General features: G+C 43.6%; 1 protein-coding gene across 3 annotated transcripts in view; it reads left to right on the forward strand.

The window, feature by feature from the left end:
- LOC120052910 (zinc finger protein 777-like) overlaps window positions 1-13,020 on the forward strand; it is a 105,919-nt gene that overhangs the window by 26,171 nt on the left and 66,728 nt on the right. Inside the window, exons 4-7 of one of the 3 annotated variants that reach the window (XM_039000131.1) lie at window positions 1,964-2,128; window positions 6,335-6,446; window positions 7,500-7,627; window positions 9,721-10,814. The exons of 1 other annotated variant lie outside the window; for it this stretch is intronic. In XM_039000131.1, coding sequence (XP_038856059.1) covers window positions 1,964-2,128; window positions 6,335-6,446; window positions 7,500-7,627; window positions 9,721-10,632 — 1,317 coding nt within the window. In that variant the 3' untranslated portion in view covers window positions 10,633-10,814. Of the gene's footprint in view, window positions 1-1,963; window positions 2,129-6,334; window positions 6,447-7,499; window positions 9,427-9,720; window positions 10,815-13,020 lie in introns of those variants that run through there. One more of the 3 variants, XM_039000132.1, reaches the window with a different exon arrangement.

Here is a 13,020-nt window from a genome sequence, read left to right on the forward strand (position 1 = left end):
CACATCTGATCTCACCCTATTCTGCATACACCTGACAGCGCTTCATAACCAATATACACTTACTAAAAAGGCTGTGACGGTCATGGAATTTTGGATGAAGGTAATTGGCCTGGCACATTTAAGGCACACTTTTTCTCCTCCTTTGCTCCTGACTGCATGTTCTGCATAGAAATAGAATGAATAGAATAGGCGTCCCCATTCAAGTCAATGATGGCATAATACAACCCCATTCAAGTCAATGATGGCGTAATAGAACATGTTGCTTGTTTCAGCAAGGAGCTACAAAGTGTCATTGCCTTGTTAAGAGTCCATGTAACAGCAGAAAGGGACTCAACCACACGAATGCCCGACCGTCCCATCTTCAGTCCGCTGTTCGTTCCACAATTATATATATATATATATATATATATATATATACACACACACACACTGAACAGAAATACAAACGCAACATGTAAAGTGTTGGTCCCATGTTTCATGAGCTGAAATAAAAGATTCCAGAAATGTTCCATATCCACAAAAAGCTTTTTCTCTAAAATGTTGTGCACATCCCTGTTAGTGAGCATTCCTCCTTTTCCAAGATAATCCATCCACCGGACAGTTGTGGCATATCAAGAAGCTGATTAAACAGCATGATCCTTACACTGGTGCACCTTGTGCTGGGGACAATAAAAGGCCACTAAAATGTGGAGTTTGGTTACACAACACAATGCCACAGATGTCTCAAGTTGAGGGAGCATGCAATTGGCATGCTGACTGCAGGAATGTCCACCAGCGCTGTTGCCAGAGAACTGAATGTTCATTTCTCTACCAACGTTGGTTTAGAGAATTTGGTAGTACGTCCAACCGGCCTCACAACCGCAGACCACTTGTATGGCGTTGTGTGGGCGAGTGGTTTGCTGATGTCAACGTTGTGAACAGAGTGCCCCATGGTGACGGTGGGGTCATGATATGGGCAGGCATACGCTACAGACAACGAAGACAATTGCATTTTAGCCACATCTTATTTATGTCCACCATAATGGGTTTAACAACAATGAAGTCATTCCGTAACTACAGTATAGGACTCATGTAGTGGGGATGGGTAAACACTCCACGTTGAACGTGTGTTTATTATCCATGTGTACGTACCTGAGGGGTATCCTACGAATCAGGTTTGAGGAGTTAGTGAGGTAACTTTGATCAACTCTTAGTTCAACTCGGGATAACCAGTCACCTTTTAGTCAGGTACATTTCTATGGCAACGAATCCTTCAGAACTAACCTGCTTCCGGGCAGGCTAACTCAGGGCTAACTCCATTTATCCTGAATGAAGTGTCTGAGCTGCGAGTTGAGAACTAATTAAATCAGATTACCTCCCTCTCGCAAAGACTGCATCATCACCCCTTCATTTGAGTAAGAAGATTTAAATATTTTATTAAATCAAATGTTTTTTTGCGTGTTAAAAAACGAGTAACATGTTAAAATACCTGTGACATTATTTAGTAATGACAGAATGCATTTGAAACTTCACAGCACAGTAAAACTTCTGTTTGAAAAAAGTGGGGAAAAAGACGGCATTAACGCTAAGTAATAAAATGACGACGGCACTTCTAAAATCCACATTTCACACCATATCGTGCTGGATTTGCAAGATAACATTTTCCTTCATTTGATTTTGGCATAAAATCTAAATGTGGCACTGACTTTCCCATGGATTGATGTTTTAGCATTGTCTCGATGAAGAGTTCGGCGTTCGACTAGCCATGAGCGACATTCACGTGCACTTACAAGCCTGCTAGAGTTAGCGGCGCGCGGATGGATGGATGTATGCGCAATATCCACCGTCGTAGTACTGATGAAGCCTGAGCTGGAATGTGAAGCTGGTTAGCTTTAGAAAACCCTGAGTAGATCTAGCTGGCTTTGTATGATACACCTCTGAGGGAGTGTATGTCTGGTTAATCTGCATCACTTGTCTCTTCCAGGATGAGGAGGATCCAGAAGTGCTGTTGGTGAAGGTGGAGGGGTATGAGGAGGGTCTGGGGAACCCTGAGAGGACCATGGTCATGGAGGACAACCAGACTACACCTCCTCCTGAACCCACAGAGAAACCAGCTGAGCAGCACAGGACCACACACAGTCTCACTGAGGTGAGCCCACTGAACTACTGTCTGAATGGTATTAGTTCAGGGCCTGTATCCACAAAGCCTCTCAGAGCAGGAGTGCCGATCTAGGATCAGTTTTACCTTTTAGATCGTTATGAATAAGATTATGTAGACAGGTGGGGACCTGATCCTCGATCAGCACTACTCTGAGACTCTTTGTTGAGCCTGTATCCATAAAGCGTCTCCGTGTAGAAAATTGGTCGTATGTGCTAAGAGACATTTTACTCTTATGGGTAAAAATAAAAGCTATGCATGAAACCTCTCTAGTCATATGAATCCCACCCAGCCGACAAACATTTAGGACACCTCATGAGATGTCCTAACCAGTTAAGCGTTATCAGCAGGTGTCTTGATAATAGGAAAAGGCAGTGAGTCAAGGGTTCCTGCTCCATAGACAGGCAATTGCTTTAGAGTTGTTGATTTTTCTATATGATCAATCCATACATGATCTAGACTTACATGCAACAGTATCTCTTGTGCTTTTGACAATGATTTCACATGATATGCCTAAAGATGATTTAATTACCTACATTATGTTATTTCAAGTTATCCCTTTGGAGCTTAACATCAAGCTGCTCAAAAATATGCCTGAGCCTTTAATGGAGGGAGCACTTGTGTTTGATAGTGTCAATCACTCGAGACTGACACTTTTTTGGGCTAATTGAGAATTGAGATGATCAGAGCGCACTTGTATCCCAACTGGAACTAGTCAATATTCTAAAACCAGTGCTTAATTTGAGGAACAGGATCCGGCATCTCTCCGTTTTGGACTGTTTTGTTCCAGAACCTTGAAGAGGAGTGAGACAACATTCCACAAATCAATCAATCGACAGCCTGATCAACTCTATGCAAAGGAGATGTGTTGCAAAGTTTATTCATGCCAACATATTAAGCAAGAATTATGTCATGACTCTCCTGACAGTGGATCAAAGGACCCATCAGCTAGGCAAATGTTTGAAGATAGCCAGACCCCCTCTCTCCCACAGAAGAGGGGAAGGGGGGCTGTGCCGGTCTTGACACCTTAACACTGTCGTAAATTTAAGCAGGAGGGAACTTTCCCTCTCTGGCTTTCAGTATCCACCAAAGAAAGGCCTTTGTCCACAGAAGACCTTTGCCGCCAAAAACTCGATTGGCCAAAGAGTGAACTTTGGAACAATAATCATAAGATAAGAATGGTCGGCGGGGATCTAAAGAATAATCATATTGTTTATTAGTTTGTGATGTCATTAAGGATGGTATAACAAAGTAACAGTAAATCTGAAAGTGTAAACATTCTGTATCAACTTTACATCTAAATGTTGTATAAAATATATGATTACATATGAGAATACTTGTGAAGATAGCAATGGGATTTTAGCCTTCTAAATGAGAATTGTTTTCATATAAACTTGTGCCCAGTCAGTAAGCACACCCAAGTGAGCACAGACATTGTGTCTGCGTGATGGAACGCCCCCTTTTTACCCGAGGATAAAAGCCTTGGTAACGAAATGTACATTATGCCGGGTTGTTGCTGGCGTGTAAAGTGGTCGGGAGCCTGAACCTGAATAATCAATCTTGAGACCAAGTAGACGGACGGTGAGCCGGACATTACGAATGGTTGAAACTACCAGACCAGACAGCGTGGAGCGGTGGCTACACGGCTGAAAATGGTGAGACCAGTACATTGACGGGTTACTACTGGCGTGTAAAGTGGTTGGGAGCTGAACCCTGAATAATCAACCATTGAGACCAAAAGACGTGAGACCGTGGTCCACATGTTGAAATAGTTAGAAACTCTCAACCTAAACACAAGATGAGAAGATAACCTCCACTACGCGACCAGAAACATTCACAATCTGCAGCTGTGCATGTAAAGGTGGTCCTAATAACCACTCCACTACCAGATAAGCTCTACAAAGGACATTGTGACCTCTGGTGGACAAACCAGAGTCTTACATCCCTCAACAACTTCACCATAGGACCCATCGAGTTCAACAGAGATAGACGACGATCAAGGACAGCTATGCGTAAATATATTGCATTTCTAATCTGAATGAGCGGTAGTCAGGGTGCTAAGTATTTGTATTTCCGTGAGCATAGCTTCCAAATGTAACAATGATAGTTGACTCTCCCTTTCCCTCTCTTTCCATCCCTCCATCTTTTATAACCAAACGGTCATGCTTTTGTTAGTCCACTAGGGACCTGTTTTCATTGTATTACGCTAGTAATCAATAACCTATACCGTGTGTGTTTGTTTATGTATGTGTTATTATTTAGTTAGTAAATAAATAATTAAGCCAATTTGTGTATTGCTGATTCATCAATAAGGTTAGGGTTCTTGCAGATATCAAGGAGTATGCGACTGTCACATGTGCTCCTTCTCCGGCCTCTAGGTCACCAGGCTGCTCGTTGTGGCGCACACCTGCCACCATCATTATGCGCACCTGCACATCTTCAGACTCACCTAGACTCCATCACCTCCCTGATTACCTTCCCTATATGTGTCACTCCCTTTGGTTCCTTACCCAGGTGTTTTTGTTTCTGTTCCAGTGTCATGTTTGTGTTTCTTGTTTTGTATTTAGTTGCATTTATTTACTTAAACACTCACTCCCTGAACTTGCTTCCCGATTCTCAGCGCACTCGTTACATAAACACGCCTCACCTAAGGGAAGCATCAGAGAGTGTTTTTTGTGTCAGGTGGAATGATGTTGGGTCCGGGAGCCGCTACGGGCTCCTCAGCCGGTTTGCGCGGCTCAGCCAGCTCGCCGGGCTCCCCTGCCTCAGCCGGTCTGTCGGGTTCCCACGACCCAGCCGGCGACAGGTACCCGCGCATCAGCAGGGGTGACTGGTCCGCTCCGGATCGCTGGGATCGTCTCTTGAGTTGGCGTTCTGCGGCTGGAGCCGAACGCGCCGGGGAGGGGGTACCGTCAGGTATGCTTTCTCTCCGGCGCTCTAGGTCGCCATGCTCCTGCGTCTCAGCTGGATTGACAGGTTTCCCGTGCCTCAGCAGAGGTGACCGGTCCGCTCCTGATCCCCGGGATCGTCATTTTGGTTGGCGTTCTGCGCCAGAGACCGCACATCGGGGAGGGGGTACTGTCACGTGTGCTCCCTCTCCAGCCTCTAGGTCACCAGGCTGCTCGTTATGGCGCACACCTGTCACCATCGTTACGCGGAACTTCAGACTCAACTGGACTCCATCACCTCCCTGATTACCTTCACTATATGTCATTCCCTTTGGTTCCTTACCCAGGCGTTTTTGTTTCTGTTCCAGTGTCATGTCTGTGCATTGTTTGTGTTTCTTGTTTTGTATTTAGTTGCGTTTATTTATTAAATCACTCACTCCCTGAACTTGCTTCCCGACTCTCAGCGCACTCGTTACAGCGACATTCAGAATGAGACTGATGAGGTAATGATTAATAAATGGCTGTTATTGATATATAGATATCTTTAGAGTTTAAGTCAGGAGATAGTAACTCGTTAAACAACTTTTCCCATGGTGCCCCAAATTCCTAATGTGTTAATGATTACATGATTAATTTAATTGAGTAACAATTAAACATAGTTATTTGATTCAATAAATAACAGTCATCACATTAATGATAGTTACGTCACGACAATAAAGAGTAGGCAAAGTGATCGCGTCAGCTGGAAATTATACCGAACATTTTACATTAGCAACATTTGATGTACAGTCACATTCACCGTGGTTTTCTGAAGCTTGCTATAGAGTTCGAAACTGGTGATGCCTCATCACGATCGTTTCAAATGATGGGGAATAACCAACGTCAATAAGCATCATCACTGTCTTTCCTTTGCGGTATCTCAAACTGTCGTGATTACCAGCTGAGAAACTTTTATGAGTTTATTTTACTCCTGGCTCAGAGTTTGTCTGGGCAGTGTCTTAACATCATCCTAAAACCTACTCTGAGATGTTTTCTGTTGTTGTTGTCTTAAAACAGGTTTTAACAGGACTCCTAAGACCTTTTCTGAGATGGTTTGTGGATAAGGCCCTGTTCTTGATAAATTTTGTCTTAAGTGTGGGACCATACCTTTGAATGATCAAACAATTAATGAGTCAAGTAATCAAATCAACTAACATGTTTACATAGTACTCATAACAATCCCTCATTGCCCAATCAGAAGATGCTCCATAGCAGGGTGCTCATATCAGATTTCTTGATCCAACATCCTCTCACTCTGTATCTCTTACAGTCAGTAGACATGGAGAATGGGAAGCCTGATCTGCTGCTAGTCAAAGAGGAGACGATAGAGGATGGACCAGAGAGCATTAACCTGCTGAGTGGACTTAAGATGGGGGAGCAAGGTAAGGGAGACATACAGTTTATTAGGTAAACCACCCCATTCACAAAATGGTTTGCTCCTACAGACAGTGATTCACGTGGCCGTGGCTTGCTATATAAAGCAGGTAGACAGGCACCGAGGCATTCAGTTACGGTTTGATTGAACGTTAGAATGGGAAAAATGAGTGACTTAAGTGTGGTATGATTGTCAGGCCAGGTGCGCCGGTTCCAGTATCTCAGAAACGGCCGGCCTCCTGGGCTTTTCACGCACAACATTGTCTAGGGTTTACTGAGAATGTGCGACAAAGAAAAAACAGCCAATCAGTGGTAGTCCTGTGGGTGAAAAAACGGCTTGTCGAGGGAGAACGTCAAGAATCGTGCAAGCTAGCAGGCAAAAAATGCTGCAGTACAATAGTGCTGTGCAGAACGACATCTCGGAACGCACAACTGTTGGTCCTTGTCACGGATAGGCTATTACAGCAGATTACCACACCAGGTTCCACTCCTATCAGCTAAAAACAAGAAGCGGCTCCAGTGGGCACGCAATCACCAACACTGGACAATTGAGGAGTGAAAAAACATTGGCTGGTCCGCCGAATCCCGGTTCCTGTTGCGTCAGGATTTGGCGTAGGCAGCATGAATCCAGGGCCCCATACTGCCTGGTGTCAATTGTACAGGCTGGTGGTGTAATGTTTTCCTGGCACGTTAGGTCCCTTGATGCCAATTAAGCAATGTTTGTACGCCACAGCGTATCTGTAGCTGTTCTGGAGGAAGAGGTGGGTCCAACCCGGTACTAAATGGGTGCACCTAATAAACTGGCCAATGAGTATATAGCCTACATATAGGAATAGATCTTCAATGGGAATAGTAATGCGCCTTTTAAAAATATTTGTTTATATATCGTTTATTCGCCGTTAGTCAGCACCTCCTCTCAAAATACGTTTTCTGGGTGTGCTGCAGCTCATGTTTTTTATTCTACATAATGTATGAACTTGACCAGGTAATTGATTCAAACTCCATATGTAGAGTTTTCTCTGCCATGTTTGTAAAGTCTATTTTCTAACCTCTTCCTTCAGGTGGTTGGCTGGAGGCTAACAGAGGAGACTGGCCGACCATCTTGGATTCCCAGACCCAGACGGGTGCAGCCAAGGGCCCAGGGGACGACATCACTGAGCAGGCCAGGACCAGAGGCGACATAGTGGAGGTCAGTGGATGGGACAGCGTTCTCAACTCTGGGCTGGTGAACAACCCTGTTAACCACAACCAGAAACAGACAGTTGAACACAGAACAACAACCAAACTTAATCTCCATGACAACAGACTGGCTGAGACCAGGGCGAGGCGTAGATTTGGAGGTGTCCGTAAGCGGCAGGAGAGAACAGACTCTGACTTGGCTAGCGATGCTCCGTCCTGCTCCTATAGTTGTGATTCAGAGAGACTGATGGCACCTCAGGTTAACCCCCTAACAGGTGCTGCCTTCAGCCTGCCTTCTATAGGATCTATCAACTGGAACATGGACCCTGGGACAACACAGACACTCCCTGGCCGTCCTCCTCACACTCTCCTAATGTTAAACCAGACCTCAGACAATGCCAGTGCCTCAACACTAAATTGCTACACAAGCCCATTGACAAATTACAGCAGTAGAGATGGAATCTGTGGGAAACCCTTCAGTTTCCCCAAACAGGTGGAGATTCACACAGGGGAGAAACCGTTTGGCTGCCAACTGTGCCGGGCCAGTTTTTCACACTTGTTCAACCTGAAGAGGCACCAAAGGGTCCACACAGGGGAGAAACCCTTCAATTGCCCCCAGTGTGAGAAGAGGTTCTCCCACCAGCACCAGCTGAAGATGCACCTGAAGGTCCACACGGGAGAGAGGCCGTTTGCCTGTACACACTGCGGGAAGAGGTTCTCAGAGAGGAGCTACCTCAGGATACACCAGAAGAAAATGCACACAGCCCATGTATAGAGTATAGTGACATGTAATGTAGTACTAGTTAGTTTGTAGTTATGTTGGTTTAGGATGTAGTAGGAAACTGGATGAGGTGAACTGAGGAAAGAATGATTATGATGTGGCAGAGTAGATGATATGGTGATGGTTGGTGTGATGGTGTCTGTAAAAATGATTCACTAATGAAAAGTGACAACCATGTCCTGTTGTTTGATGCTGGTGTTTTATAATGAGATGATAGTGCCTTAATTCAGGTTTATTTGACATGAAGCAATGTGTAAATCTGTTCATATTTAGTTATTTTTGTGTTTTTAATATTTACTTTATCAACTCTTTTGTTTTTGATAACATCAAGTTTTTTATTGCAAATGTCAAGCACTTTAGAGCCAAGGATTTGCAGATCGACTGACAGGTTAACACTTTTAGGCTTAGCCAGCTTTTGTTTGAAAAATGCATCCGGACACAGTACAATCTTTTTGGTTTCACCTGGTTGCCAATTCCAGGTCTTTTGAGAACAAATTTGAGTCGTCGCCTGAAGCGTGAGAGGAATGGGAGACAAAGGAATCCAGCAGTGCTGAGGCAGAGGGCTCGTAAAGAGGACGACTGGCTACTATTCTGAACTGTGTGTGGTGCGCTTTCTGGCGCCCAGAGCTGCTGAAGCATCAGCCAAGTGGGTGTTACACAGAGTGGATGAGGAGAAATGCTTACCCTTTACAAGATCATCAGCAGACACCATTCTCTGACCAGCTGTCTCTGATCAAGCCATGAACTGACCCTCTCTATCTTCGGAGGATGCCACTTTCAAAGACTTGGTTGACCCGTCATGATATATTGCGTGGTTGTTTTTTTGCTCTTGAAGCGCTTTGAGATTCTATGAAAAGTGCTCTAGAAATGTAATACATTATTATTAATGCTGAACCTTTTCCAAAGTATTCTAAAATGAATTGCGTCAAAGCGATGTGTACCAGATTTACAGAAAAGTAAATATAGTGAAGTTATTCTACTCATCACATGTATTGTTTTGTGCAATAAAAGTACTGTACTTCACGTTATGTGAGTGTATGACCATTTTGTTGAAATTAAATACAAAATTGACTGTATGATTGACTTGGTTATTTTTTAAATCATTTCAGGGACTGAGTTTCCCTTATGTCAGTCGAATCAACACATTTGGATTTATTTTTATTTTTTTAACTCCAATGGCTCCATATTGTTAGGTACTTGAATCACAGTGTTAGATGGGCTTAACTGTGGTTAACATTTTATAATATCATGTTTCTGTGTGTACAGCAAAGAGTTTCTTATATAAACCTTTACATGTTCTTCTGTTTAATTTGTGTTTACAGTCTGCAGTCCATGAGGACCTGCTGATATCCGGTGTTGCTGGCGGGAGAGACTGGACCTCTGAAGCGGCTGGTCACAAACCCTGGCCCCAGATCAGAACTCTGGATCAGGAGCCATCGCTCTTCCTTCCCGAGTCAGAACCAGGACCGAACAGTGAGGGACAGACACTCCAGCACAATCAGTGGACAGGGGGACTGAACAACCTCAGTCCTGGTGGTCATCAGAGAGACAGAGGCTCCAGTCAGGGATCCAGCCTGCAGCCCAGACTTTTCTCTTCACAGTCTCAGTGCAGGGATGAAGCAGGGCCTGATAGAGATAGACCCTCCTGTTCCTATGATACAAACACCACAGTATCCATGATGAACAGAGCAGGTCACCCTGGGCTTCAGCCTTCACAGAGAGTGGTGGGAGACCCCCCTGGTGGGAGTCTAACAGGAAGTCTGTCTTCTCCTTCAGGATCTTGTTTAATGCCTGGTGACTGGGTTCATAGAAAGCCTGGGTCTAGCCTTCCTCAGTTACCTCAGGGTTACCCCACCAATACAGACAGGGTCAGGATGGGCGTTCACCACGAGAGGTACCTAGCCTATAACACAGCACACAATCCTAACACCCAAACAATGGCTAGAGGTCAAGGAGGGAGCTCAAAAACTAACCACCCGAGGGTGACTCCTGCTTCTACCTCCTCTGGTGTCATTGGGTCACAACGTGGGAGGCTGAGCGTTAGGACAGACGCTGATAAGCCGTACGCCTGCCCCACGTGTGGGAGGCGCTTTGCTAAGGTGAAATATGTCAAGCAGCACCAGACCGTTCACACCAATGAGAGGCCCTTCAAGTGCAAACTATGTTACAAGAGCTTCTCCCGCCTGAGTAACCTTATCAGACATAGGAGTGTTCACAACGAGGAGAAATCGTAGCAGTGTGGCTTGAGACATACACAGGGAACCATTTTTTAGCTGAAATATTAAAGTTATCATGTAAAGTAGGGCCAGGCTGTATATCATATTACTATATACCGGTATTGATGCATGGACTGGTTTGAGTTTTTACTTTGTATAACGGTGTTTCAATGTTTGGTTTGATAAACGTGTTAAGCCACTCTGTTGAGTGTAATGTCCGTTTATAGTTTATTCCGTTTGCTACTTGAGTTGTCTCCCTCAACTTCCACACACCAAGTCCTGCACTCGGTGACACTTAAGGAGAGCATTGCTGCTACCACGAGTCACAACCACTTGCAGTGACAGTCTGCGTGGTCAATGCTGCAGCGCATTCTATAATTGCACTATTAGTTTGTATCTTACTGACTACAAACAGTTATTTTGTATTTTCTTAGCAAGCTGTGGCTAAAATAAATCGTTTTAGCTAATGCTAATCGCTAGCGAAATGTACCTAGTCAGAGCAAACGTAGCTATCTAGCTAATACAGCCTGATACCTGGTGTAGGCCTAGGTCAGCATGTGTGTGCAACGGTATATCCTAAATCAAAGAGGAATAGACAAAGCATAAATATTTTATCTACATCCAAGCTACAGTAATAGAAAACATTTAATGTAACATTAGGGTTCAATGGGAAACACTGATTCCTACCCTGTCACAATAACCCCTCCCTGGCTTTTTCATTCGTTATGTCAACCACTGCATTCAGTGACCACTATATTCCAGCTTTTGGTTGACGTTTCATTAAACAGTTTAAAACCATCAGAATGGACAAAGCCCCATTTAAAAAGGGGCTGCAGGGTAGCGTTGGACTAGTAACCGAAAGGTTGCAAGTTCGAATTCCCGAGCAGACAAGGTACAAATCTGTCGTTCTGCCCCTGAACAAGGCATTTAACCCACTGTTCCTAGGCCGTCATTGAAAATAAGAATTTGTTCTTTAAACTGACTTGCCTATTTAAAAATTAAACACTTAAAAGCCCCCCCATAATAAGTGATAAAATGTTAATGACAAATAATGTCCTATTTATACGTTTCCATCTTATTTGCTTGTCATTTAGAATTAAACATTTTCTTCGAACCAATAGGTTTCTGTTCTTGCCACCGATAGGATCTAGCCAACCATTCTTTTAAGGCAATTTACTGCTTTGAGTTTGAAATGGTTTTCACTAGATAACACAAAGTCAAAATTGTCTCTATCATAAAAATGCCTGAAAACGTGCTTTTGGTCTTAATTTAAGGTTAGGCATAATGTTAGGTTTAAAATCAAATGTTAAGAGAAATGGGCAGCTTTCAACCATAATTATGACTTTGAAGCTGGGTACGCTAGTGAAGACCCCTTGAAATATACTAATTGTGAATAGGTTTGATGTGTAACGTAATAAGCATTACCGTATGTCAAGGAACAGCACGCATACCTTTTTCATTTTGCCACACCCTTTGAAATATGACGCCAACCAATAATATCCTTTCTCTTCAGTGAAACGAAAGTAAACAGTGACCAAGAACACAATACATTGTTTTTAATTGATAGACGTTTATTAACGACATGGAACTCAAAATTTGACTAATTTAATTGCCCCGCATCACATACTTACCCCATGTAGTCTTTCATTCGCGTTGGAGACAGGACTTGGTTGATAAGGGTTATCTAGGTAAGGCTAGCTACTTTACCTGCTAACAATGGCTAACTGTATGGTTTTTCACACTCAAATAGCCTCCATCATGGAAGTGCTAGCGAATGCAGCCGTGACAGATATCTGTAAACTCGTAGACGACGACTATGCAGTGTTTCGTTTGGAAATAACTCAAAGCCAGAAAGAAAACAGGGCATTGCGGAGGAAACTACAGCTACTGGAAATTAAGATGGCACGGGAGCGCGCAGAGAGGACAACGAGAGAGCGCGTTCTCGCCAGTCGTCCCAGTAGTGTCAAGATCCTCGACCGATACAGAGGAATGGCAAAAGGTACTTTTTGCAGAAGACTGCGGGGCCTGTCGCCCGGTTCCCTTCAGCACTTACGTTCCGATGTGTTACCCAGAACTGGGTCTCGGTCAGTTTTGGGATAGTAGGCAATACTTCCCCTGATTACTAAGCGATTTTGCACCATTTTTTGTATTTTACCACCTTGCAGATCAATTAAGAACAAATTACTCTTGCACAAAGACAAACACTATTCTAACCAGATTCTTGATTTAATGAATTTCATATTACTTTATACAATTAAATAATGTTTTGCATGGAACATAATACATTGATCGATAAATATAATATCAAGAAGTTATGACAAGTGTTACCTTACATCCTTGCCAATTGTAGACGGCCGATAGTGTACAATATAATGTTGAGCATTTATAGTACATAACTTAACCACC

Source organism: Salvelinus namaycush, chromosome 8 (genome assembly GCF_016432855.1).
Source record: "Salvelinus namaycush isolate Seneca chromosome 8, SaNama_1.0, whole genome shotgun sequence".
Lineage (NCBI taxonomy): Eukaryota > Metazoa > Chordata > Actinopteri > Salmoniformes > Salmonidae > Salvelinus > Salvelinus namaycush.